Here is a 22,884-nt window from a genome sequence, read left to right as displayed (position 1 = left end):
GAAAATGCCCGTCACTGCCTTTTTGTGAATGCCTTTTTCCTTGTGGGAGTCTGGAGGGAGGTGCAGGAGTGCTGTTGAACTGGGAGTTGGCATTGTGATGGTAAATAAGATGGTGGGTTTGCAGCTGACCTCCGCCTCATACTAACACTTGACCTTGGCAATTTACTGAACCTCCGTTAACTTCATTTCCCTTACCGATGAAATGGAGGTGGTGAGTCCGAGTGAGTGCCTCGTCTGGAGGGAGAGTGTCGGTATTGCTCTGTGGGACCAGGTGACGTGTCTGTTCTCTGAGGAGGATGGATGGCACCCGAACTCCTCTGGGTACAGTGCACTGGTGGTTAGGTGATGTGTGAGGGCCAGCAGCCAAGGAGGACACAGTCAGAACCAGTCGTGGCCCTCTGCCCAGACCCTCCATCTGCAGCTAAGGAATTACTCAGAGTCTGAATGGGTAGATCATTTTCCCTGCCTTGTGGTCAGAAGCTCAAGCTCTGGAGCTGAGTGGTCTGGGGTTGAGTCCTGGCTCTGCCGTTACTGGCGGAGTGGAAGGGGACAATAAGTGGACTGGTTTTGGCTGGTTGACAGTGGAGTTGATCAGTACAGAGATGTGAAATTCTCTGAACCACAAGCGGCACATACTGCTTATTACCCACCAAGTTGATTCAGTCAGCAGCTTTAGTACGTGCCTTTTGCATGTCAAGTGTTCTGTAGGGTCCTGGTAGACCAATCAGACACAGTCCTGTCCTCATAGAGTTTATGGTCCAGTGTAGGACTTGGCAGGGCTGTTGGTAAAGGGCTTGTGGGCCCTTTAGGCTTTATGGGCCATGTGTCTCTGTCGCAGCTACGCAACTCTGCTGTCATATTGTGAAAATAGCTACGATAAGTAAATGAGTGATCACAGCTGTGTTCCAATAAAACTTTATTTACAAAAACAGTTAGTGGGCCACATCTGGCCCAGGGACTGTCATTTGCCAAATCTGTGGTCCAGTGGGAAGACAGATATTAAAGACATCAGCCCCAAGTAAATGTATTATTACAGATTGTAATTAGTTGCATGAAGAGTGACCCAGGATTCTGTGAGAGGGAAGGGTCAGAGAAGATAGCTTTGAAGAAGTGATGTTAAAGCCAAATGCTAAGGAGGAGGTGGTGGGAGTTGGGGGAGAGGGGACAGCATTGAGGGGCCAGAGAAGTGGCTGCACTAGTTCCTGAGCCAAGAGGCACAGAATTGCAATCTGCATTTCTGTCTCTATAGAGGCACGACAGAGGCTTTGCCACTTCCTTTGGCTAAGAAAAACAATGACAGTTTTTCCCCTGATACATAATTCACACCATTTCTCCCCACTTACCCATCCCAGATAGTCCCAGTACTGAGAGATGAGTTGTATTAATATATTAACATATTTTATTCTGAACACTTCTGGTGGGTCTTTTCTCTCTGGCTTCCTTTTCTTTTTTTAATTGTCAATATCTATCCATGTTAGGGAAGTAAGAATGCACATTATTCCATTGTTAGATTTCTACTTTTTGATCTTGTTTTTGCTTTCTCCTATTTTAAACAGTAATATTTTCTTTTAGTGTTATATTTGGCTGGATAAAAATTCACAGCCTGAAACTATTTTGGAAAAAAAAAATTATCTCTTGATTATATCTCAGGTTTCTCCTGATTTTCAACCTCAATTTTATATATTCTTTAAACTGTTTGCAGTATTCTGTGGTGATTTTACAGAGAAGGACACCTGTGTTCCTCATTCTAGAATATTTGGAGTGGTGCCTCAGAGGTAGGGGTTTAGATCTGTTAACTGTGACCTCTTCTCTTTCCTCCGTTTTTTATTCTTACGGTTCCGGGGCTCTGAGGGGACCCTATGACCTTGAGAGTCAGTGTGGTATAGTGCTTGGGAGCCTACACTCTGGAGCCAGATGGTGTGAATTAAAACCTAATCTCAGTATTTATTATCTGTGTGAAATTGGATGAAGTTTTTTACTCCCTCTGTACCTCAATTTTCTTATCTTTAAAATGGAAACAGTAATGATATCCACCTCATAGAGTTATTGTGAAGATTAAAATGAATAAAATATACCTTAAGTCCTCAGAGCAGTGACTGGACACTGTTATTTTTTGTGTTATCTGTTATTATTATTAATTATGTTTGGAAGACAGTGACTGTAATCCCTCCTTAACCATCCTTGAATTCTGGCAGTTGGCTCCTGACTCATCCTGAGAGCTTGAGTTGCATCACTTTATTTATTTATTTTTATTTCTCGTTTGTAATTTTAATCGGAGTATTGCTATTCATTTTTAAGTCCTTCCTTGTAAGCACCAAATTTTAATATCTATGTCAGTTTTGATGTGTGGGGGGAAGAAGCTTCATCAAAAACTTCCTTCCAGAAGAAAACAAAACATTTCATTTTGGCTTCACTTTCTCCTTAAGGCTCTATGAAAGACCTTTTGTCATCAGAAGTCTGGGACTTTTAGTCCTTTTGAGAATTTGTCCCCAAAATACTTTTGTACTTCGAAACACGCTTGTTAAGTAAGTGAAGTGAAGTTGCTCGGTCATGTCCGACTCTTTGCGACCCATGAACTGTAGCCCACCATGCTCCTCCGTCCATGGAATTCTCCAGGCAAGAATACTGGAGTGGGTTGCCATTTCCTTCTCCAGGGGATCATCCCGACCCAGGGATCGAACCCAGGTCTCCCGCATTGCAGGCAGACGCTTTAACCTCTGCGCCACCAGGGACTGCTTGTTAAGTAAAATAGCCCTTTTTTGAATGTCGACTTTAAAAGGTCGTTTTAGCAACAACATTCACCTCTCCTGTCATGTATTTTAATTCATGGTTTATAGTCAGCGACTTACTCTCTGTGTACTTAGAATTCTTACGTGTTATTTGGGGCCTTTCTATACTTTGTACAACCTTGAAAGAGATCCTGCATGCCTTAGGATGCAGAAGAGTAGGCTGCCTTGGGGTGATCTTGAGCAAGTAGGTTTATGTTTATGATCTTAGTGTTGGTTTTTTTGATCTGTATAATGGTCTAGCTGATCTTCAAGGCCCCTTCCTGGTTTCTTTTTCCGGTTTAGGCCCCTGCATAATATACAATGTTCTTTTTTTTTTAAGTTTTATTTGGCTGCTTCTGGTCTTCATTGTGGCATGCGGGATCTTAGCTACAGCTTGAGGGATCTAGTTCTCCCGACCAGGGATGGAACCTGGGCCCCCTGCATTGGGAGTGCAGAATCTTAGCCACTGGACCAACAAGGGAAATCCTTCATGGACTTTTCTACATCTTGCAGTGCCATTGTTCTGATTACATCCTCCTGGGCAAGAATCTGCCTTCATCCCCTCTCCCCTGAGGGAAGGCATTCTAACTTGTTTTCCTATAAGCTGCTTTTAAAATTGCTTTAGAAGAACTGTTTTTCTTTATACATCTCATACGTTTATGATTCATTCTTCCCGAGTTGTTGTTGTTGCTTCTGTGTTTTTGTCGCACCCCTTGGCAGCCACACAACTGCCTTCAGACATGCTGTGAAGAGCTAGCATTACAGTCTTCTTGTTGGAACTTGTCCCAGCCCAGATTCTATTTTTAATAAACTGCGGTGCATTGTTCTCAAAGGTTACCACGTTTCTTACCGATGTAAATGAAAACTCTGTCTTATACCCGCAGACCCTGTGATTTACTGCTGTGGATCAGTTTTTCGTTCAGTATCTGGTCCGTTATTCTCAGTGGCCCGTTTGCCTTTTGTGTCATTACGCTGGGTGCCGCTGATCAAAGGGCAGGCTTGGGTTTACAGTGCATCTTGCCATTTACTTAGTGCTGATAACGTCCCTTGTTTTGCCTGATTTCCTCTGCCACCCTGAGCCACAGGCAGGCTGAATATGAGCAGCCCCACTTCCAACCCGAAACAAAGGCCAAGAGAGAGGACATGCCCGAAATCAAAAGGAAGTTCATACTGGGGGGAGCAATGGCCAAACACAGCTGTGAGGTGTGTGCTGTGGGCTTTCGATGACTGGTCTGCAGGATATTAGTTTGCTAACTTACATTACATTTTTTTCATGACAAAGATAATATGTGCTCATAGTTAAAAATTGGAACAGTTGAAAAAACAAAAAGCCCCTTGGTGGGCTTGTCATCTGCAAGCCCTTCTCCTAGAGACTGGTTCAGTCCAGTCTCTCAGTCATGTCTGACTCTGTGACCCCATGAATCGCAGCACACCAGGCCTCCCCGTCCATCACCAACTCCCGGAGTTTACCCATACTCATGTCCATCGAGTCTGTGATGCCATCCAGCCATCTCATCCTCTGTCATCCGCTTCTCCTCATGCCCCAGTCCCTCCCAGCATCAGGGTCTTTTCCAGTGAATCAACTCTTCGCATGAGGTGGCTGAAGTATTGGAGATTCAGCTTCAGCATCAGTCCTTCCAATGAACACCCAGGACTGATCTCCTTTAGGATGGACTGGTTGGATCTCCTTGCAGTCCAAGGGACTCTCAAGAATCTTCTCCAACACCACAGTTCAAAAGCATCAATTCTTCGGCGCTCAGCTTTCTTCACAGTCCAACTCTCACATCCACACATGACCACTGGAAAAACCATAGCCTCGACTAGATGGACCTTTTTTGGCAAAGTAATGTCTCTGCTTTTTAATATGCTATCTAGTTTGGTCATAACTTTCCTTCCAAGGAGTAAGCGTCTTTTAATTTCATGGCTGCAATTGCCATCTGCAGTGATTTTGGAGCCCCCAAAAATAAAGTCTGACACTATTTCCCACTGTTTCCCCATCTATTTCCCATGAAGTGATGGGACCAGATGCCATGATCTTAGTTTTCTGAATGTTGAGCTTGAAGCCAACTTTTTCGCTCTCCTCTTTCACTTTTATCAAGAGGCTTTTGAGTTCCTCTTCACTTTCTGCCATAAGGGTGGTGTCATCTGTATATCTGAGGTTGTTGATATTTCTCTTGGCAATCATTCCAGCTTGTGCTTCTTCTAGCCCAGCGTTTCTCATGATGTACTCTGCATATAAGTTAAATAAGCGCAGTGACAATATACAGCCTTGACGTACTTTTCCTATTTGGAACCAGTCTGTTGTTGAATGTCCATAACTGTTGCTTCCTGACCTGCATACAGGTTTCTCAAGAGGCAGGTCAGGTGGTCTGGTATTCCCATCTCTTTCAGAATTTTCCACAGTTGATCGTGATCCACACAGTCAAAGGCTTTGGTATAGTCCATAAAGCAGAAATAGATGTTTTTCTGGAACTCTGTTGCTTTTTTGATGATCCAGACACTGGTGACAAGTGTTAATAATTTCTCAAGTATTCTTTCTGGAATTTCCATTAAAGCATAGATGTTGAAGGCAGGCTTTGGCCGCTCTGTCCCTTTGTGTCCCTCAGGTATATAGTTGTGCTGTGGACCAAGAGGGCTCAGTGTCTGCTGCTTGGATGGAGGACATTTCCAGTAATTGTTCTGTACACACATTGGCTCAGTCACATGTTTTTACTTATTGTTGTATCTCGGACAAATTTTCACAGCCATACCTGTGGAGTAGGTTCTGTCTTATTTATTACTGTAATTATTTAACCAGTGAAATTATTTCTTGGAGAAGGAAATGGCTACCTACTCCAGTATTCTTTCTTGAAGAATTCCCTAGACAGAGGAGCCTGGCAGGCTACAGTCCATGGAGTCACAAATAGTCGGACACGACTGAATGACTAACGCTAAATTATTTCTCACTTTTTTCAGTTAAAACCTTGCCAGGGAGGACCATTGCATGCTGACTGTTATTTCAGTATCCTTTTTCCATTTCTAATTTTGGTGGCTCATCGCTGCTCAGGAGCACGTTTGCCAAGTTCCCCTGGCAGCTAGGTGTGGCCGCGTGGCTGGGAGATGTTCTGGCCCTCAAGAGCATGAGAAAAAGCGATGTGTGTGACTCTCAGGGACTTTTTTGGAAGGGAAGGAGAAATCTCTCTCCTTCTTGTCTGTTTGCCCCTCGCACAGGTTCGATGATAGGGGGCTGGAGTGGCCACGTTGGTTCCTAAGATAGACTCTTGAGGATGACAAAGCAACAGGTTAAAAGGAGCCTGTGTCCCTGGCCCTGCAGAGCTGCTGTTTCAGACCTGCACCGCTTCCTCCCTGTGAACACTTACATGAAAGAGAGAAACAAACTTCCATCTTGTTTTAAGCCAGGCCTGGATCATTTGGGGCCTGGATACAGGCTCTGTATCTTTTCTACCTGTGTGAGTATAGACGTGGAACAGATTGCAGGGCTGAAGGACATGCTCATGTAAAGGTTTGATTTACACTGTCTAATTGAGATTTGAGTGTCTGTCATCATCATCTCATGAAACATTCCCCATGATGTCTATGTCCTTTTATTGTACAGAGATCTGCATTTAACATAGAGAACTCTGAAATCTGTTAAGGTTGCACAAAAATTCATGTTACCAGTGGAAGATGCTAGCATGTGAAGTAAGAGTTTGGTTCCAAGGGTCAATATTAGTAACATTCTGTATCCATAGGAAGGAGTTCCTAGGATGTGTGTTTATAAAAGGGCAGGGAGAACGGGGAAGTGGTTGCGGGTACCACTTAGGGAACCTCACTGAACAATAGATCTGGAGAGTGCACACACCAATGTGTGGACCCATGTCCAAATGATCATGGATATGGAAGCAATTCACACACCCCTGACCATTCCCATCCACGCATCCATCCAACCATCCATCCAGCCACTTATTCATCCATCCATCCATTCATTTACCCACCCAGCAGGACTGGGCCTGCCCTCTGCTAGTCACTTAGTACTGTACTTGCAGGATTAAGTAGGTTAAACGTAGTCTCTGCTACCATGGGACATGCAGTCTAGGGGTTGGACAGATATTAATGTTCATGCAAATGACAACTGGCATAAATACTGTAAGGGAAGACAGTATGCTATGAGTGGAGGGTGGAGGTTGTTGGGGAGGGGGGTATGTCAATTTTGTGTTGCTACAGTAAAATAGTACCACAGATTTAGCAGCTTTTTTTATTTGGCCATGCTGTGTGGAATGTGGGATCTGAATTCCCCAACCAGGGATCCAGCCAGGGCCCCCTGCAGTGGAAGCACAGAGTCTTGATGACTGGGCCACCAGGGCAGTCCCTTAGCAGCTAAAAACGACAGGAGTTTATTCTCTTGGAGCTCTGGAGGTCACAAGTCCTAAAACCAAGGTGTTGGCAGGGCTGCACAGCTTCCAGAGGCTCTGGGAGAGCTCTTTCCATTGTCTAGGGCCTATGTGCATTCCTTGGCTCAGGGTGCCGTGCATCCTCAAGGCCAGCAGCAGCGTAGCATCTTCAGGGCTCTCTCAGCCCTGCACGTGTCATCATGCCTTCTCGCTGACTGTGATACTCTTGCCTCCTCATGAGGACCCTTGAGGACACTGGGCCCACTCAGACCATCCAGGATAATTCCCCCATCTCAAGCTTCTTAACTCAGTCATATCTGCAGAGTCCCTTTTGCCACACTGGGTCAACGTTACTGCGAGCGCTTTTCTCTGGTTGCGGTGCATGGGCTTCTCATTGCGGCGGCTTCACTGGTTGCGGAGCACAGGCTCCAGGGTGCGCGGGCTTCTGCGGTTGTGGCACGTGCATTCCGTAGTTGCAGCTGCCAGGCTCTGGAGCACAGGCTCAGTAGTTGTGGCACACGAGCTTATTGGGTTTTGGGATCTTACCAGACCACGGATTCTTTACCAGTGAGCCGCCAGGGACACCCCAGATTTGTATTTAAAAGAACAGTTTTGCTGCCACGTTGGCAGTGGGGTTAAGGCCAGCAAGGTGGATGCTGGATGCCATTTAGGAGGCTGTTTAAATTCAGATGAGAAATGGTGGTGGCTTGGTCTCACTGGTGGCTGGAGGTTAAAGAGAAGCGAGAGGACTTGAGAGACTTAAGGAGAGGGAATCAGTCAGTACACTGTGATGAATGAGTGCTGAGTGGGGGACGGGATGTTGGGGCTGGCCCTGAGGTTTGTAGAAGGAGCTGGGAGGAAGGTAGCATCGTCATGGACTAAGTGGGGAAACACCAGGAAAAGATTGGAATTGGGGGGAAGGAGAAGTGAAAGCTAGGGCTTGGGGTGGAATGATTTTGAGGGTCTGTGAGACAAGCAAGTGGAAACGTGTATTCGTCCTACCTGAATGAGCTCAGAAGTGAGCTTCCAGGGATGAAGGTGGTGAAGAGGTGGAGGTGTTTGGCACATAGCTGCTGATTAAAGCCTGGTTATTATCTGGACCCTCCACAGAGAGGCATGAAGGGAGGGAGGAAGACCTCAGACAGTGGCTGGGGAAAGCTAGCAGCTGTGTGCACCATCCAGAGTTGACTGTGTGTGGAGTGCATCAAGAGTGGCATCCAGAAGGGGCTATTTTGAGGAGAGATGGCAAGGAGAGAAAACAGAGACAGGTCTCAACACGTATTGTGGAAAACTTCAAACACAGTGTATTTGTTTCCTCTTGCTGCTGTAACAAGTTACCATGACCTTAAGTGGCTTAAACAGTACAAATTTATTATCTTATAGCCTCAAGGTCAGAAGTCTGAGCTGAGTTTCCCTGAGCCAAAATGAAGGCAGTACAGTGCTGTGTTCTTCCTGGAAGTTCTAGTGGAAACTACTTCCTCGTCTTTTAAGCTTCTAGAGGCTGCTTGGTTCTTTGGCTCCTGGCCCCTTCCTCCACCTACAGTCAGCAAAGGCATGACTTACATATCATATCACTCTCATTGGTTGTCCTGCTCTGTCTCCCCCTTTTAAGGATGCTTGTGATTACATTGTGCTCAACTGGATAGTCCAGGACAATGCCCCTATTTTTGGTCAACTGATTAGCAAATCAGTTCTTCTGCAATCTAAGTTTCCCTCTGCCATGTAAGGTGATGTCATCCCAAGTTTTGGGAGTCATCACAAGTTTTGCCCATGTCATCACAAGAGGACATGGGCATCTTTGGGAGACCATTACCCTGTCCATAATATCTGTAAAAGTATAAACGAGATGGTATAACAAGCCCCACGTACCCACGCTCAGCTTCAACAGCTGAGTTTTATCCCCACCTCCCACTTCACCCCACTGGATTATTTGAAACAACTCTTAGAAATCATCTGATTCATTTGTAAATGTTTCAGAATAGATAGTTGTTTAAAGTAGTTTAGCTGTGAAGATAAGGTGAGAAAGGATGGGGACTGGGGAGATGTGGGAAGATGTGTGTATATATTTTCACATGAGAGACACGTAGGCATGTTCAGTTCAGCAGGGCAGGATCTAATAGTGCAGGAGCGATTGACCTTGGACGAGAGCGAGATCTCCGTCATTGACAGGGAGGCATGTAGGTTTGAAGGGTTCAATTCAGTCCAGTCTCTCAGTTGTGTCCGACCCTTTGTGACCCCATGAACTGCAGCATGCCAGGCCTCTCTGTCCATCACCAACTCTCGGAATTCACTCAAACCCATGGCCATTGAGTCGGTGATGCCATCCAACCATCTCATCCTCTGTCGTCCCCTTCTCCTCCTGCCCTCAATCTTTCCCAGCATCAGGGTCTTTTCAAATGAGTCAGCTCTTCGCATCAGGTGGCCAAAGTATTGGAGTTTCAGCTTCAACATCAGTCCTTCCAGTGAACACCCAGGACTGATCTCCTTTAGGATGGACTGATTGGATCTCCTTGCAGTCCAAGGGACTCTCAAGAGTCTTCTCCAACACCACAAAAGCATCAGTTCTTCGGCACTGAGCTTTCTTTATAGTCCAACTCTCACATCCGTACATGACCACTGGAAAAACCATAACCTTGACTAGACAGACCTTTGTTGACAAAGTAATGTCTCTGCTTTTTAATATGCTGTCTAGGTTGGTCATAACTTTCCTCCCAAGGTGTAAGCGTCTTTTAATTTCATGGCTGCAGTCGCCACCTGCAGTGATTTTTGGAGCCCCCAAAAATAAAATCAGCCACTATTTCCACTGTTTCCCCATCTATTTCCCATGAAGTGATGGGACCAGATGCCATGATCTTCGTTTTCTGAATGTTGAGGCTTAAGCCAACTTTTTCACTCTCTTCTTCACTTTCTGCCATAAGGGTGGTGTCATCTGCATATCGGAGGTTATTGATATTTCTCCCAGCAATCTTGATTCCAGCTTGTGCTTCTTCCAGTCCAGCGTTTCTCATGATGTACTCTGCATATAAGTTAAATAAGCAGGGTGACAATATACAGCCTTGACGTACTCTTTTTCCTATTTGGAATCAATCTGTTGTTCTATGTCCAGTTCTAACTGTTGCTTCCTGACCTGCATATAGGTTTCTCAAGAGGCAGATCAGGTGGTCTGGTATTCCCTTCTCTTTCAGAATTTTCCACAGTTGATTGTGATCTACACAGTCAAAGGCTTTGGCATAGTCAATAAGGCAGAAATAGATGTTTTTCTGGGAATGTGTAATTAAAGATCCTCTCTGCTCATTTTATTTTGTTATTTTTGCTGTTGAGTGGGAGGCCAGTGAGAGGGGCAAAGGAATGTAAGAGTTTTGAGGAACTTGGAGAAGGCTGGAAATAGTCACTGTGGAGTGGAGAATGAGCATGTTAGAAAACGCTATTGGAATGTGGGCATGTTGAGAGCTGCCTGAATTTGTTGAGTTCAATCGAGTGCAGTCAGCTTGGGAGTGTGACTTCTCCCCTCTAATGTTGCTCATCTGTCTGGGTTTAGAGAAGGTGGATAGTTTGGTCCCCTCTGGGTTGACTTTTTGCCAAGTAGTGTAAGCAAAGGATGGCAGGGTGGCGGGGGATGGGGGGGTCCTGTTTATGAGAGCCATTGAAATCGTGATCCATGGACTCTAAGCTGGATGAGAAAGGAGAGGAGTGAGGGGTTCCAGCCAGTCTCTGTGTGGCTGTAATGGGATGAGCCGGCAGGCAGAGCCCAGCCTACGTGGGTTTAGGTGGTGACCAGATCCAGGTTGTGTCTTTGGGAGTGGGTAGCTGGAGTGGAGTGGAATAAAAGGTAGCTGCAAAAGAGGACACCAACACAGAGAGCAGATGTGGGAGGCTGCTGCCACGTGGATCCTGAAACCACCCAGCATGATTGCAGGAGATGGGTTGTCAAGGTAGGTCTCCAGGGGATGGGGAGTTAGGCAAGATGAGGAGAAAGGAAGGGGTTTGTACAGTGCCGGGAGGCATGGGCTGCAGGGGGCAGATTTTTAAAAATTATGTATTTATTTCCACAGGCTTTCTCTCGTTGCAGCGAGCAGGGGCTACTCTCGAGTTGCGGTGCAGGGGCTTCTCATTGCGGTGGCTTCTCTTGTTGCAGAGCGTGGGTTCTGGGACATGTGGGCTTCAGCAGTTGCAGCACGTGGGCTCAGAAGTTGTGGCACATGGGCTCTAGGGTGCACGGACTCAGTAGTTGCGGGCACAGGCTTAGTTGCTCCATGGCACGTGGGATCTTCGTGGATCAGAGATTGAACTCATGCCCCCACTATTGGCAGGCAGATTCTTAACCAGTGGGCCACCAGGGAAGTCTGAGGGTAGCTGTTCTGACAAAAGGGTGACATTGCAGTGATCTGGAAGCAGCCCAGGGTATCAGACCTCCCTTTTGAGCCTTTCAGACCTCCTGGGAGAGGTTGAGCAGGCCTGACCTGAGGCGTGGCCAGGAAGTGTGGATCTCAGGTTTCATGAAGACCCCTTTAGCTCCCTTCCCTCTTCCTGAGCTGTGCTGTGGTACCTCCTCCCCCGCTGCCTCTTGTCCAGGGTATCCTTTCAAGCACCACCGTCCCCCATCCCCTGCTGCCAGTCACTGTAGTCAGCCTGAGTCACAACCAGCACTGCCCCCTCTACCCCCATCGGCTCCCTCTTTGGTGGGAAAGTATTAAGATATATAGAAAAAAGCAGACTCCATTCAGGAATTCCCAAATAGCAGAAGTTAAGGATTGGATAAATGGCTGCCTCATAAAGAAAGATTTAATGAGATCTGTCTCCATGTGCTCTACTTTTATATCTGACATTCCTCCTGGGCACTAAGCCATATTTCCTAACGTTGCTTTAGAAATGGCCGTGGGTATATTTAATACACATTATTTACATCAATTTATGATTGAGATGTAGCTTTATTGGAAAATATTCGTGATTTTTTTTCAATGCCATGAAATCCTGCTTTAATGAAGTATTATTTTATGAATTCAGCCTGTATATGGAGTCACATCATTATGAAGGCAACGAACCGCTCCCTACCCCCCAACCGGACCCCCCACCATTAAAAGATAGTGAAACTGTTGTGCACACAAATGGCCACTGAATGTAAAGTCTCTGGTGATGGGTAAAGGACTTTAGATTGGCGGAACAGTATAATGGACCTAGAAGACAAGTGGAAACAAAGGATAAATAAGGGGATGGAATGTACTATTTCTGCTGAGGTTCTGTTTGCTCAGAATTGAGTTGTTCTGCATTTAATGTTTGCTTGTTGACACATGACCATCTTGACAGGTTCTTAGCCTGCCTTTTGGCCATTTCTTTCTGTGATAGGAGATTCTAATTATACGAATCCAGAATAAGTAGCAGCAGCAGATTTATTTTTTATAAAGCCTAACAGTCTCTTTTTAAAATGCCTGTCTCCCAGATCTTTGAGAATCTGTGAGCTATAGGTCTTCTGTGATGGCCCGAGGATTTGAGGAGCATAGAATGATGTAGAGCTGTAGGTAACCGTGGGGCCTGGTCCTCCCCACCGCCAGATTACTCACTTGGTTGGACTGAACTTTGGTCACTTTTCTTAATCCCAGTATCCAGGCCTCGGGAGAAAATGATCATCAGTGAGGCATTGCCAATGACCTCTTGGCCCTTAGCAGGGCTCAGGAAATGGTTTTATTCAGTAGGATTGCTCTGCATAGTATTTGGTTAAGGCTGTGAAATCCCAAGTCTGACTCCAGGGTTCAAGTCTAAGCTCTGCCACTTATTGACTGTGGTTCTTGGACAGATTCTCAACCATTCGAAGCCTTGAGTTCCTAACTGTTAAATGGGGATTATAATAGTAAGTACTTACCTGATGCTGAAGCTCCAATACGTTGGCCACCTGATGCGAGGAGCTGACTCATTGGATCCTGGGAAGACCTGATGCTGGGAAAGACTGAAGGCGGGAGGAGAAGGGGTGGTAGAGGATGAGATGGTTGGATAGCATCACTAACTCAGTGGACATGAGTGTGAGCCAACTGCAGGAGAGTGAAGGAGACTTGTATGCTACAGTCTATGGGGTTGCAAAGAGTTGGACATGACTGAGCGACTGAACAATAACAGTTTACCTACTGGGAATGTTGTGAGAATCAATAGTGCAGTTCCTGGCACACAGTGGGAGTATCCAGTAACTTACTATCCTCAGGCTGGAGTGTTGAACTTGAGTATGCATGGCTTACGATTTGATACACTTGGGAACAGTTAGGTTTTAAATGTTTTAAATCTGTGTCTCTATTATTTATAATGTTTCCTTGGACATTTTGCTTTCTCAATAAGGCCTTCCCTGACCCACCCTATTTAAAGCTGCAACAATCTACCCTTCACACCTCCTCACTCCATGCCTTCCCTCCTCCCCCTACTCCCTGGAGTCCCTACCCTCATTTCTAGCTTTTTTTTTTCTCCACTGCACTTACGACATTCTGATGTACTGTCCAGTATACTTGCTTTTTCTTTCAGACTGCCTTTGTCCACTGTTCTGTTGTCAGAGCCTAGAACAGTGCCTGGCATGTGGTGGGTGCACAGTAGATAAATCTTTATCAGAAAAACACCATGACTTTGAAATTGGTGGTATGATTCTATACACCACTGAGTAGCATAAAATATACTCCAGGTATCTGAGCTTAGAACATTTTATTTGGAAGTTCTGAGTGGCAGTTTGCTCATTACCTGTCCTAAACCTGCTTTCCTAATGGAAGGTCATTGAAGCTGGGTAGAACAGATTTGAGGGACGATGAAGTTGGGTGAGGACAGGAATAGGCTGACCTCATTACCTCATCTACGGTTTACTTCCGACACCTGTTTTCAGCATGATCATCTCCAGACTCTGTAGCCACTAGGGGAAATGTTGGTCTCAATAGCGGGCTCTCTCAAGTATCCTTTTGCTTTCTTGTCTGTTTTACACGCAACAGAACTTTTGCTGTTTTTCTCTTTCAGGGCACCAATGCCTCTGCTCTGGAAAAAGACATTGGTCCAGAGCAGTTTCCAATCAATGAACACTACTTCGGATTGGTCAATGTAAGTATTTTGAAATGTACTGTCTTAATCAGGTGTTTTAGCATTCTTGAAGCAATGTCACTGCCATTTTCATCATTACCAAGTTTTAAATAATTGGTCATACTCCTTGGTTACCATAGGTGGCAAATACTAGAGTAGGGGATATTTAGTCCAATTTTTGGAAGTATGAGTTGCCCCAGAAGAGGAGGTTTAATTAGTGCATTATTAGGTCAGATTCTCATTTTCCCCCCTGTGCTTTAAAGGATTTCCTTTGCACACTAACTTTCAGAGCAATATTATTGGCCTTTGTAGCAAAATCTGCTTTTGTGTGTCCTCCCTTTACCATCTGAATGTGCTCGTCAGATTGTATACATCAGCTCAACCAGAGCTCATCACCAGTGGTTGCTTCGTGGCATAATTTGGTATCTGAAGCATGGGTTGGAAGTGGGGGGAGACTGGGGCCAGTTTATCTCTAAATCCCTTGGCCTCATTTCACTTGTGCTCAGCAACGGTCCCCTTGTATATAGCCAGACTTGTTCGGCACTGTGTCCTGGATAAGTTCATGATAGCTGGGTAGTAAGGCAATATTACCCACCACCCTCATGAGCTTTCTTCTCCAGCTGATCCTTTCTCTCTGGGGTGGAGGATGTAAATAACATCAGCTGCTACCTCACTAGCACCAGGTTTTCTAGAACAACTGCTCTGAGCATGGTCTGCCAGAACTCAGGTGTCATAGGTCATAGTCTCTACTGAGTGTTCTGAGTGAATGCCGCTGTGGACTAATGGAGTGGACATTGTCTCTGAAGTAGTACAGACCTAATCCAGAGTCTGCCTGTGCTGCTCCCTAGCTGTGTGATCTTGGGCAAGTCACTTGCCCTCTCTGAGCTTCCATTTCCCCTTCTGTGAAATGGGTCACAGCGGTTTCTACACTTTGGCTTATAGTGAAGGATCCGTGAGAGCTCCTACTGAAGGTCCTGACATGAGGCTGAGGCACAGTGACGCTCGGTAAATGTTAGTTCCTTTTCTTTCCCAGGAGCCAAGTGTTACTAAAGGGTGTCTGGCTAAAGGTGAGGTACTGAGTAAGGAAAAGAATGGGAGGAGGAGGCTAAAGTACTGGCATATAGGGCACTGTGTTGATGGAATACTGACTTAGAATTTTAATGCAGCGTTTTAGGCATTGGGCAAAGGCCTCTTGCTTAAGCTCTATGAGGATAGTTATTTAAGTTGAGGGAGTTCTGCCTTGGCCAGGGAAAAGATGGATGCAGACTATGGAGGAATAAAGAACTAAAGCCATCTCCTAGCCTGTGGAAGCATTGTGAGATCTAAACCTAATAATAGTTTTGTACATGTTCACTTTGAATGGTAGTTCATGAAAGTTACAGCTTCTCTTTAAAAAGGGGTTTGTCTCATCACGTAATTGTGTCAAAGTAGATTAAAATGTATAAAAATAGGAAGTGTTCTATCAGCATACGAAGAAATGTCCCGTTAAGGATGGCCGTGCATCTGCCTCACTCTTGGGCAGATGACACACAAGCCAGCTACCAGGCTTGAGAAGGTGTTCATGTTCCATTTCAATCTTACACAGCATTTTCTAATCTGCTATTAATCTTCTAATTGTCCTAGATGGTTTCCCTCTTTATTTTAGCACATATGAGCAACTCTAAAATGAACGTCTCCGCTATGTGTTCTCCCATAGAACTGGTTATCCAGTCAGTTGAAAACCAGTGAGATGATGACTTTTTGCCTCGTTAAATCATAACCGTGGCTTTTGAGAAGTGCAGCGTGTCACTCTGTGGGTCCTGTTACGGTGGCAGGAGACCAGGACCTATGTGCTATTGTATTGAGACAGTGGCTACTTTGGCAGAAACGAGATTGCTTTGGAGAAAGTGAGGCGATTAGTCTGAAGCCTGTGGCAGGAGTGCCAAACCCTTGAAAGAGAGAAACTTAAAACAAGTCCCCACTCAGTTAAGGCTGTTTCAGCTGAGCAAGCGGTTCCTAGTAGCTGGATTTCTTTCTGATTGAGGTTTTTATTGTCCCTGTCATACGAGTTTTGATGTGTTGCAGTGTGACGTCTTTTGTGTCGCCAGCTGCTTTTCTATGTCTCCATATCATGTTGATTTTTTTTTTTCTTCACCCTCTCTTTTGAGCACCAGAAAGTCTCATTAGATTTTTAAAAACCAGGGCCGAGTGTCCCTTATCATTTTATAGAGACTTTTATAGCCTAGCGAGCTCTCCAGCTTGTGTATACTAGGATTCATTTCCCTGGCGATCAGCTAGTCACTGGTGTTCGGCCTGGCTTGCTGGTCTACCACGGCATGCAGCCCGTGACACAGGGGATCTGGGCCAGTTCACACCAGGGCGGCCCCTCCCTCTCCTCGCTGCTGCAGAGAACCCTGATTTAAATCGGCCCTCTTGTCCTTTGGCAGTTCGGAAACACATGCTACTGTAACTCCGTTCTCCAAGCCCTGTACTTCTGCCGGCCGTTCCGGGAGAATGTGCTGGCGTACAAGGCCCAGCAAAAGAAGAAAGAGAACTTGTTGACATGCCTGGCAGACCTTTTCCACAGCATCGCCACGCAGAAGAAGAAGGTCGGCGTGATCCCACCAAAGAAGTTCATTTCGAGGCTGAGAAAAGAAAATGGTGAGTAACATGGAGACGAATGTGTTTCAGATCTGAGATAAGGAGAATCAACAGGTCTGTGTAACCTCAAAATGAATCCCCCCCCTCTTTTTTTTTTAAATGGGAAAATAGTATGGCCAACTACTCAGGTTTTAAATACAAGATATTTCTTCTTTTCCACCCAGTAAAAATTGGATTCAAAAAATATACTTAAAAATTCTGATTGGAACTTCCCTAGTGGTTCAGTGGTTAAGACTCCACAGTTGCAGTGCAGGGGCTGTGGGTTCCATCTCTGGTCAGGGAATTAAGATCCCACATGCCACATGGCCAAAAAAAAAAAAGTAATTAATCCTTCCAAAATGGAATGATCTTTTTATTTGCTCCACATTCGGAGGACTTTTTTCTGGGTAGGATCATTATAAGAGGAAAAATTGCCCAAGGCAGGACACTGACTGGAATAAATAGGTTGATGTAGTAATTGAATAAAATAGTACTGTCTTATAAACTTGTCATAAGTGATTAAACTAAATGCACATTATCTAATTAGAGCCTCTGCTGTTTTAAAAATAATACCTCTGATTTTTATATGTCTAAAAGAGTTGAAGGATAGCAAATTGATGTTTTTCTATAATAAAAATGTCCTTCTGTCACTTGATTTTCTTCCTTTTTTTCCCCCTCTATCTGGTTTTTTTGGGGAGACATGATGCATGGGTAAATTTTATGACTATAGAAATATTTGATATGGCAACTTGTGGTTAGCCTAGATTTCAGCCGTATTGCAACAGACTTGCACAGATAATCAGATGTTTGTTTTTTTAAAGTCTCATTCAATTTGATTGCTGTCTTTTGAAGTTGTTGTAGTTTATACAGAGCAGAATAAAAATAATCTGAGAAGGAAGCAGAACCCTCCCAAGTCTCCCTTGTGAACATGATTAATAATGAAGTTTCACAGCTGTATTCATCTCTTGATTGTTTGTCCTTATGGCAGGGAGCAGCAGCGGGCTGCTGGAATCTTCTGTATTTGGTTTCAGAATGCTATCGGATAGATACATTCTTGTATATATATCTCTAGTCTCCCTTATGTGTTTCATTTAAGCTGCTTCTAGGCTGGTCCAGAGTTTAATATGATCTTTGGGAAGAGACCCTGTCATTCTGGATAGATTACAAAGTGAATAATTGATCATTGGTGGTCATATCATATTAAATATTGATATTTTATCAGGGAGCTTGTCAAGTATTTCCTGTTCTTTTTCTTTTTTTGTAGAGCAAATACAAATGTTTGTAGCTTTATATATTTATGATGACTTTACAGAGGGAGATTGGGAAAATTTAGTTCTCGGTGGTAAAAAGGTAGAAGTGAACAAAAAGTTTTTTAAAAAACTTATCCATTGAAGTTGCAAGATAGAGGTGAATAGATCCCATACATGTCCATTCTTTTGATATAAAAATTGAAAAATGACTTGTAAAATTAAGCATTTCCCTTGCTTTTCAAGAGCCAGAGACTGAAATAACAACCCTCTCCTTTCCAGATCTTTTTGATAACTACATGCAGCAGGACGCCCACGAATTTTTAAATTATTTACTAAACACTATTGCGGACATCCTGCAGGAAGAGAAGAAACAGGAGAAACAAAATGGAAAATTAAAAAATGGCAACATGAATGAACCTGCGGAGAATAATAAACCAGAACTCACCTGGGTCCATGAGATTTTTCAGGGAACGCTCACCAATGAAACGCGATGCTTGAACTGTGAAACTGTAAGCATCACGAGGGCTTTCATGTAACTTGCTTGTGCATATTTGTGCATGAGCTATGCTGTGCGTGAGTGCAGCGTGGCATCGTAGCACTTAGCAGTTGTCTTCCTTGTATACAGACTGTTCTGTTCATATGTATGAGCCTCAGGTGCAAACTTTGGAAGCTTGTTTACATCTAAGATGCCTCAGCCAGTGGAATTAGAGTGATGAGGGAAAAATCTCAAAAACTTAGATTGCTGTGCTGCATGGGGTAATTTGAGGGTCTAAAGATTGAACTATTGAATTGGACCTCTGCCAGTTATCTTGAAAAGATTTGGGCCACGAGAAAGTCATGTGTGACTTAGAACAGACCATTTCCCTGGCATAAAGGGAATCAGCTGTGCTATGGTGAACTTGAACTCAGAAGACAGACCTAACTTCTGATTCTCCAGCAGTTAGCTGGGTGTCTGGGATGAATCTCTGACAGCGCTGTTGCAGGACCTGGGTGAGTCTGGCACATAGTAGGCCCTTAGTGTTGAATTTGAAGATGTTTTCCAAAGGGTAATTCAGGAGGTCACGTTGGCTTCATATATTTGATTTAACTCTATGAGTGGCCTCATGATGTGGTATATAAAAGCCCAACTCTAGCGCCAGGCTGCCAAGTTTTTATGTAGGCTGCCAAGTTTGGACCTTATGCAAATTATCCAACCTCTCTGACCTTACTCTCCTCGTCTATAAAGTGGAGGTGATGAGAGTGCTTATCTCCTAGGATTGCTGGTTGTTGGTTTAGTCACTAAGTCATGTCTAACTCTTGTGACCCCATGAACTGTAGCCCACCAGGCTCCTCTGCCCATAACATTTTCCAGGTAAGAATACTAGAGTAGGCTGCCATTTCCTTTTCCAGGGGATCGTCCCAACCCTGGAATCAAACCTGGGTGTCCTGCACTGCAGGCAGATTGCTTACCAGCTGAACTACCAGGGAAGCCCCAGGGTGGCTGGGAGGGTTAAACGAGTTAACTCTTGGAAAGAACTTAAAACCTGTGCTTGGCACATACCAAGTATGCAGTAAAAGTCAGCTTTTATTATTTGTTAGTATAACTACTAACAATATGGAGAGTATGGGCTCATTTGGAGTCTCAAAGTTTCACATTCTGAAAAATTCTGAAGGATTGGCATTTCTAGGGGAGAGAATGATTTTCATCAGATTCTACAAGGGGACTAGGACCCAGAAATGGTTAAGAAATGTGAACTTAAGTGGGAGGCTTTTTGTTTTTTGGCAGTCTTCTATCCTTTTAAACAAGTTTTAAAGCATTCTGATATGTTCATTTTAGAAATAATTAGAAAACATAGCTAAGCAAAAAGAGACTAAGAGTTACCAGTAATCTCCACTAGAGATGATAAATTTGTAACATTTTCTAAAAATTGTGATCATGTTAGCCCAGAGATAACCACTTAAACATTTTAACATTTTGAAATATATCCTGCCAAAACATTTTCTACACATATTTATCTATCTATCTAGAGATTTCTCCTCCCTCCCTTTCTCCTTCTGTTCCTTTATATTTTATATTCCATTAAAATTCAATGGAATATAGAAGTAGAATGTGTAATAAATCCATATGTCTGTTACTTGGGGTCAATGATTGTTAGCACACTGACGCATCTTGATCATCTTTCCTGTCATATCCCTCTTCACTGAATGGGTCTGTTTTTAAGGAAGTCCCAGGTAACATCATTTCTCATTTCTTCATTGAAGTGAAGTCGCTCAGTCGTGTCCGACTCTTTGCGACCACGTGGGCTGTAGCCCACCAGGCTCCTCTGTCCATGGGATTTTCCAGGCAGTAGTCCTGGAGTGGATTGCCATTTCCTTCTCCAGGGGATCTTCCCAACCCAGGGATCGAACCCAGGTCTTCTGCATTGTAGACAGACGCTTTACCGTCTGAGCCACCATTTCTTCATTACTTTGCTATAAATCTCTGAAAGATAATAAAAGGTAAGGAAAAAAAAATTTTTTTAAAACACTAGTACAATACCATTATCACACCTAAAAATGATTCTTTAGATTATTATTCACTCAGCGTTCAAGTTTCTCTGAGTATGTCTGGTTTTTTTTTAAATGGCTAGTTAATTCAAATCAGGATCCAAACATGATCCATACATAGTCCATTTTCTTTGGGAGAGTTTGTATACATTTTGAATGTTTGGTAGAACTCAGAACTTATCTTTGCCTCCTTAAAACATATGGTTCAGTTTGCCTTGTTTTTGATCTCTATATGAATGAAATCATACAATACGTGTTCTTTTGCATCCTGGTTTTTTTTCCTCACTAACCCTTGTGAGATTTATTTGTGTTGTTACATGATGCTTTAGTTCATTCATTCTCAGTGTCCTGTCAGTATTTATACAACTCTATTATTTTTATGATACAAGCTATTTATTTGCGATTACTTCTTAACATTTGCTCTCTATTAAATTAATTATTGCCTGAAAATATCACAATTCATAAATCCATTTTATTGCTGATGGATATTTAGTTGTTTTCAATTTGGGGCAACTATGAACAATGAGCATTCTAACATATATATAAATTTAGTTTCTTTAGGATATATGCACAGAAGTAAATTTGTTAGGTCATTAGGTGTGCTTATCATTAAACTCATTTGAAAATATCAAATTCCCACCTGGTGTATAAGTATTCTCATTTCTCTACCTTCTTGTCTATACCCACTATTCTCAGATATCTTCACTTTAGTAATATAGTGGCTGTATAGACAAGTATTCTTTTATTCAATAAACACCTGTTTTTCTTTTTCACATGTACTAAGTAGAGATAGAGACACTGAGGATGCAGTGAGACCTTTGCCTTTCTGGAAGTTTAAGCATGAATGATAGACATGACAAAACAAATAATGAGTTTTGTAATTATGATTGCAAAATTCTATGAAGGAGGACAGAGTATTCTGTGAGCTTATGATACAAGAACCAGAACAATGGGTCATCACATCTCTTCATTTAGCCAGGTAACCCTCCCCAGATTGTCTAATCCTTTTGGTTCTTTGAAATGAACACAGTTACTGAATCTATCTTGTGATTCTCTGCATGGATTTTCAGGTAGGCTCAGTCACATTTGTAATTTCTTTTTTTTTTTTTTTTTGTCTAAGAACAGGTCAGTTGATCCCAACAAATACAAAGGTTGCACCCCCAGACAGCTGTATTGCAGAAGCTGTTACTGAGCCTGTTAGTTTGTGGAGGGGCTCAGAGGTTAAAGCATCTGCCCGCAATGCGGGAGACCCCGGTTCGATCCCTGGGTTGGGAAGATCCCCTGGAGAAGGAAATGGCAACCCACTCCAGTATTCTTGCCTGGAGAATCCCATGGAGGAAGGAGCCTGGTGGGCTACAGTCCACGGGGTCGCAATGAGTCAGACACGATTGAGCAGCTTCACTTACTTTACCTTTCACTTACTGTGGATCAGAAGCCTGTGCCCACAGATTCCTCCAAAACTTTTGGATCATACCATAGTGTTTGTTTCAGTGGGATTCCAACCATTCCAACCATTTATACTTCATTTGCAGAAAACAATGAGACTGTCTTTGTGGAGGATGGTGCACTTTGAAAAACCTGGATCTTTTCCCCCCACCACAATTTTATTTTTTTAATTTATTTTTTAAATGGAGGATAATTGCTTTACAGTGTTGGTTTTTGCCCTACAACAATGTGAATCAGTCGTAATTATACATATCTCCCCTCCTTCATGAGCCTCCCTTCCCTCTCCCATCCCACCCCTCTACATCACAGAGGGAGAGACTGGGCTTCCTGTGTTCTATAGCAATGATTAGATTTGTGGCAAGAGGTGTTTTTTTTTTTTTTTTTTTTAACCCCCTCTGGAGTTACTTGGATAATCACCTCCATTTTCTTAGAGATTTTAACTGGTTGGGATCCTAGGAGTCACCTAATCCTTTTTCTCCCTGTGCCCAAGTCCCTCCAGTGACGTCCTAGCCAGTTGGTCACCAGCATCCGCTGGATTCTGCCCAGTGATAGGGAACCCAATCTCCCCAGACGACGCCTTCCATTTTTAGAAAGCTCTGATTGTTAGAAAGCCGTATACTTTCTAAGAAAATACATAGTCTGCAGGCTTTTTCATTGTTGTTATTGTAGAATGTTGAGAATTTAGCGTAAAAGAAGACCTTAAGGTAAAGTTTTCCTTCACAGGATGGGAAATACAGGGCCCCATTTGAGCGCTGTCCTCTGCCCCGGGCAAGCAGCCTTTTCAGAGTGCTTCCGGCAGAATTGCCAAGGCCATTAGTGAGTGCTCACAGTGGGATTAAACTACACTGGATCTGGAGCAGCAAATTG

The 22,884-nt window shown here is 43.7% G+C and overlaps 1 protein-coding gene across 7 annotated transcripts in view; it reads left to right on the top strand.

Moving 5' to 3' along the window:
* Positions 1-22,884, top strand: part of USP46 (ubiquitin specific peptidase 46) — a 73,221-nt gene that overhangs the window by 13,829 nt on the left and 36,508 nt on the right. For all 7 annotated transcript variants that reach the window (XM_015096502.4, XM_060417117.1, XM_060417121.1 and 4 more), the window contains 3 exons: positions 14,117-14,197; positions 16,603-16,816; positions 18,325-18,554. In XM_015096502.4, the coding sequence (XP_014951988.1) occupies positions 14,117-14,197; positions 16,603-16,816; positions 18,325-18,554 (525 nt within the window). The remainder of the gene's footprint in view (positions 1-14,116; positions 14,198-16,602; positions 16,817-18,324; positions 18,555-22,884) is intronic.

The sequence above is a fragment of the Ovis aries genome, chromosome 6, assembly GCF_016772045.2.
Source record: "Ovis aries strain OAR_USU_Benz2616 breed Rambouillet chromosome 6, ARS-UI_Ramb_v3.0, whole genome shotgun sequence".
NCBI classification, from domain to species: Eukaryota; Metazoa; Chordata; class Mammalia; order Artiodactyla; family Bovidae; genus Ovis; species Ovis aries.
The sequence above is the reverse complement of the archived record's forward strand: the minus strand, read 5'-3'. Positions and strand labels throughout refer to the sequence as shown.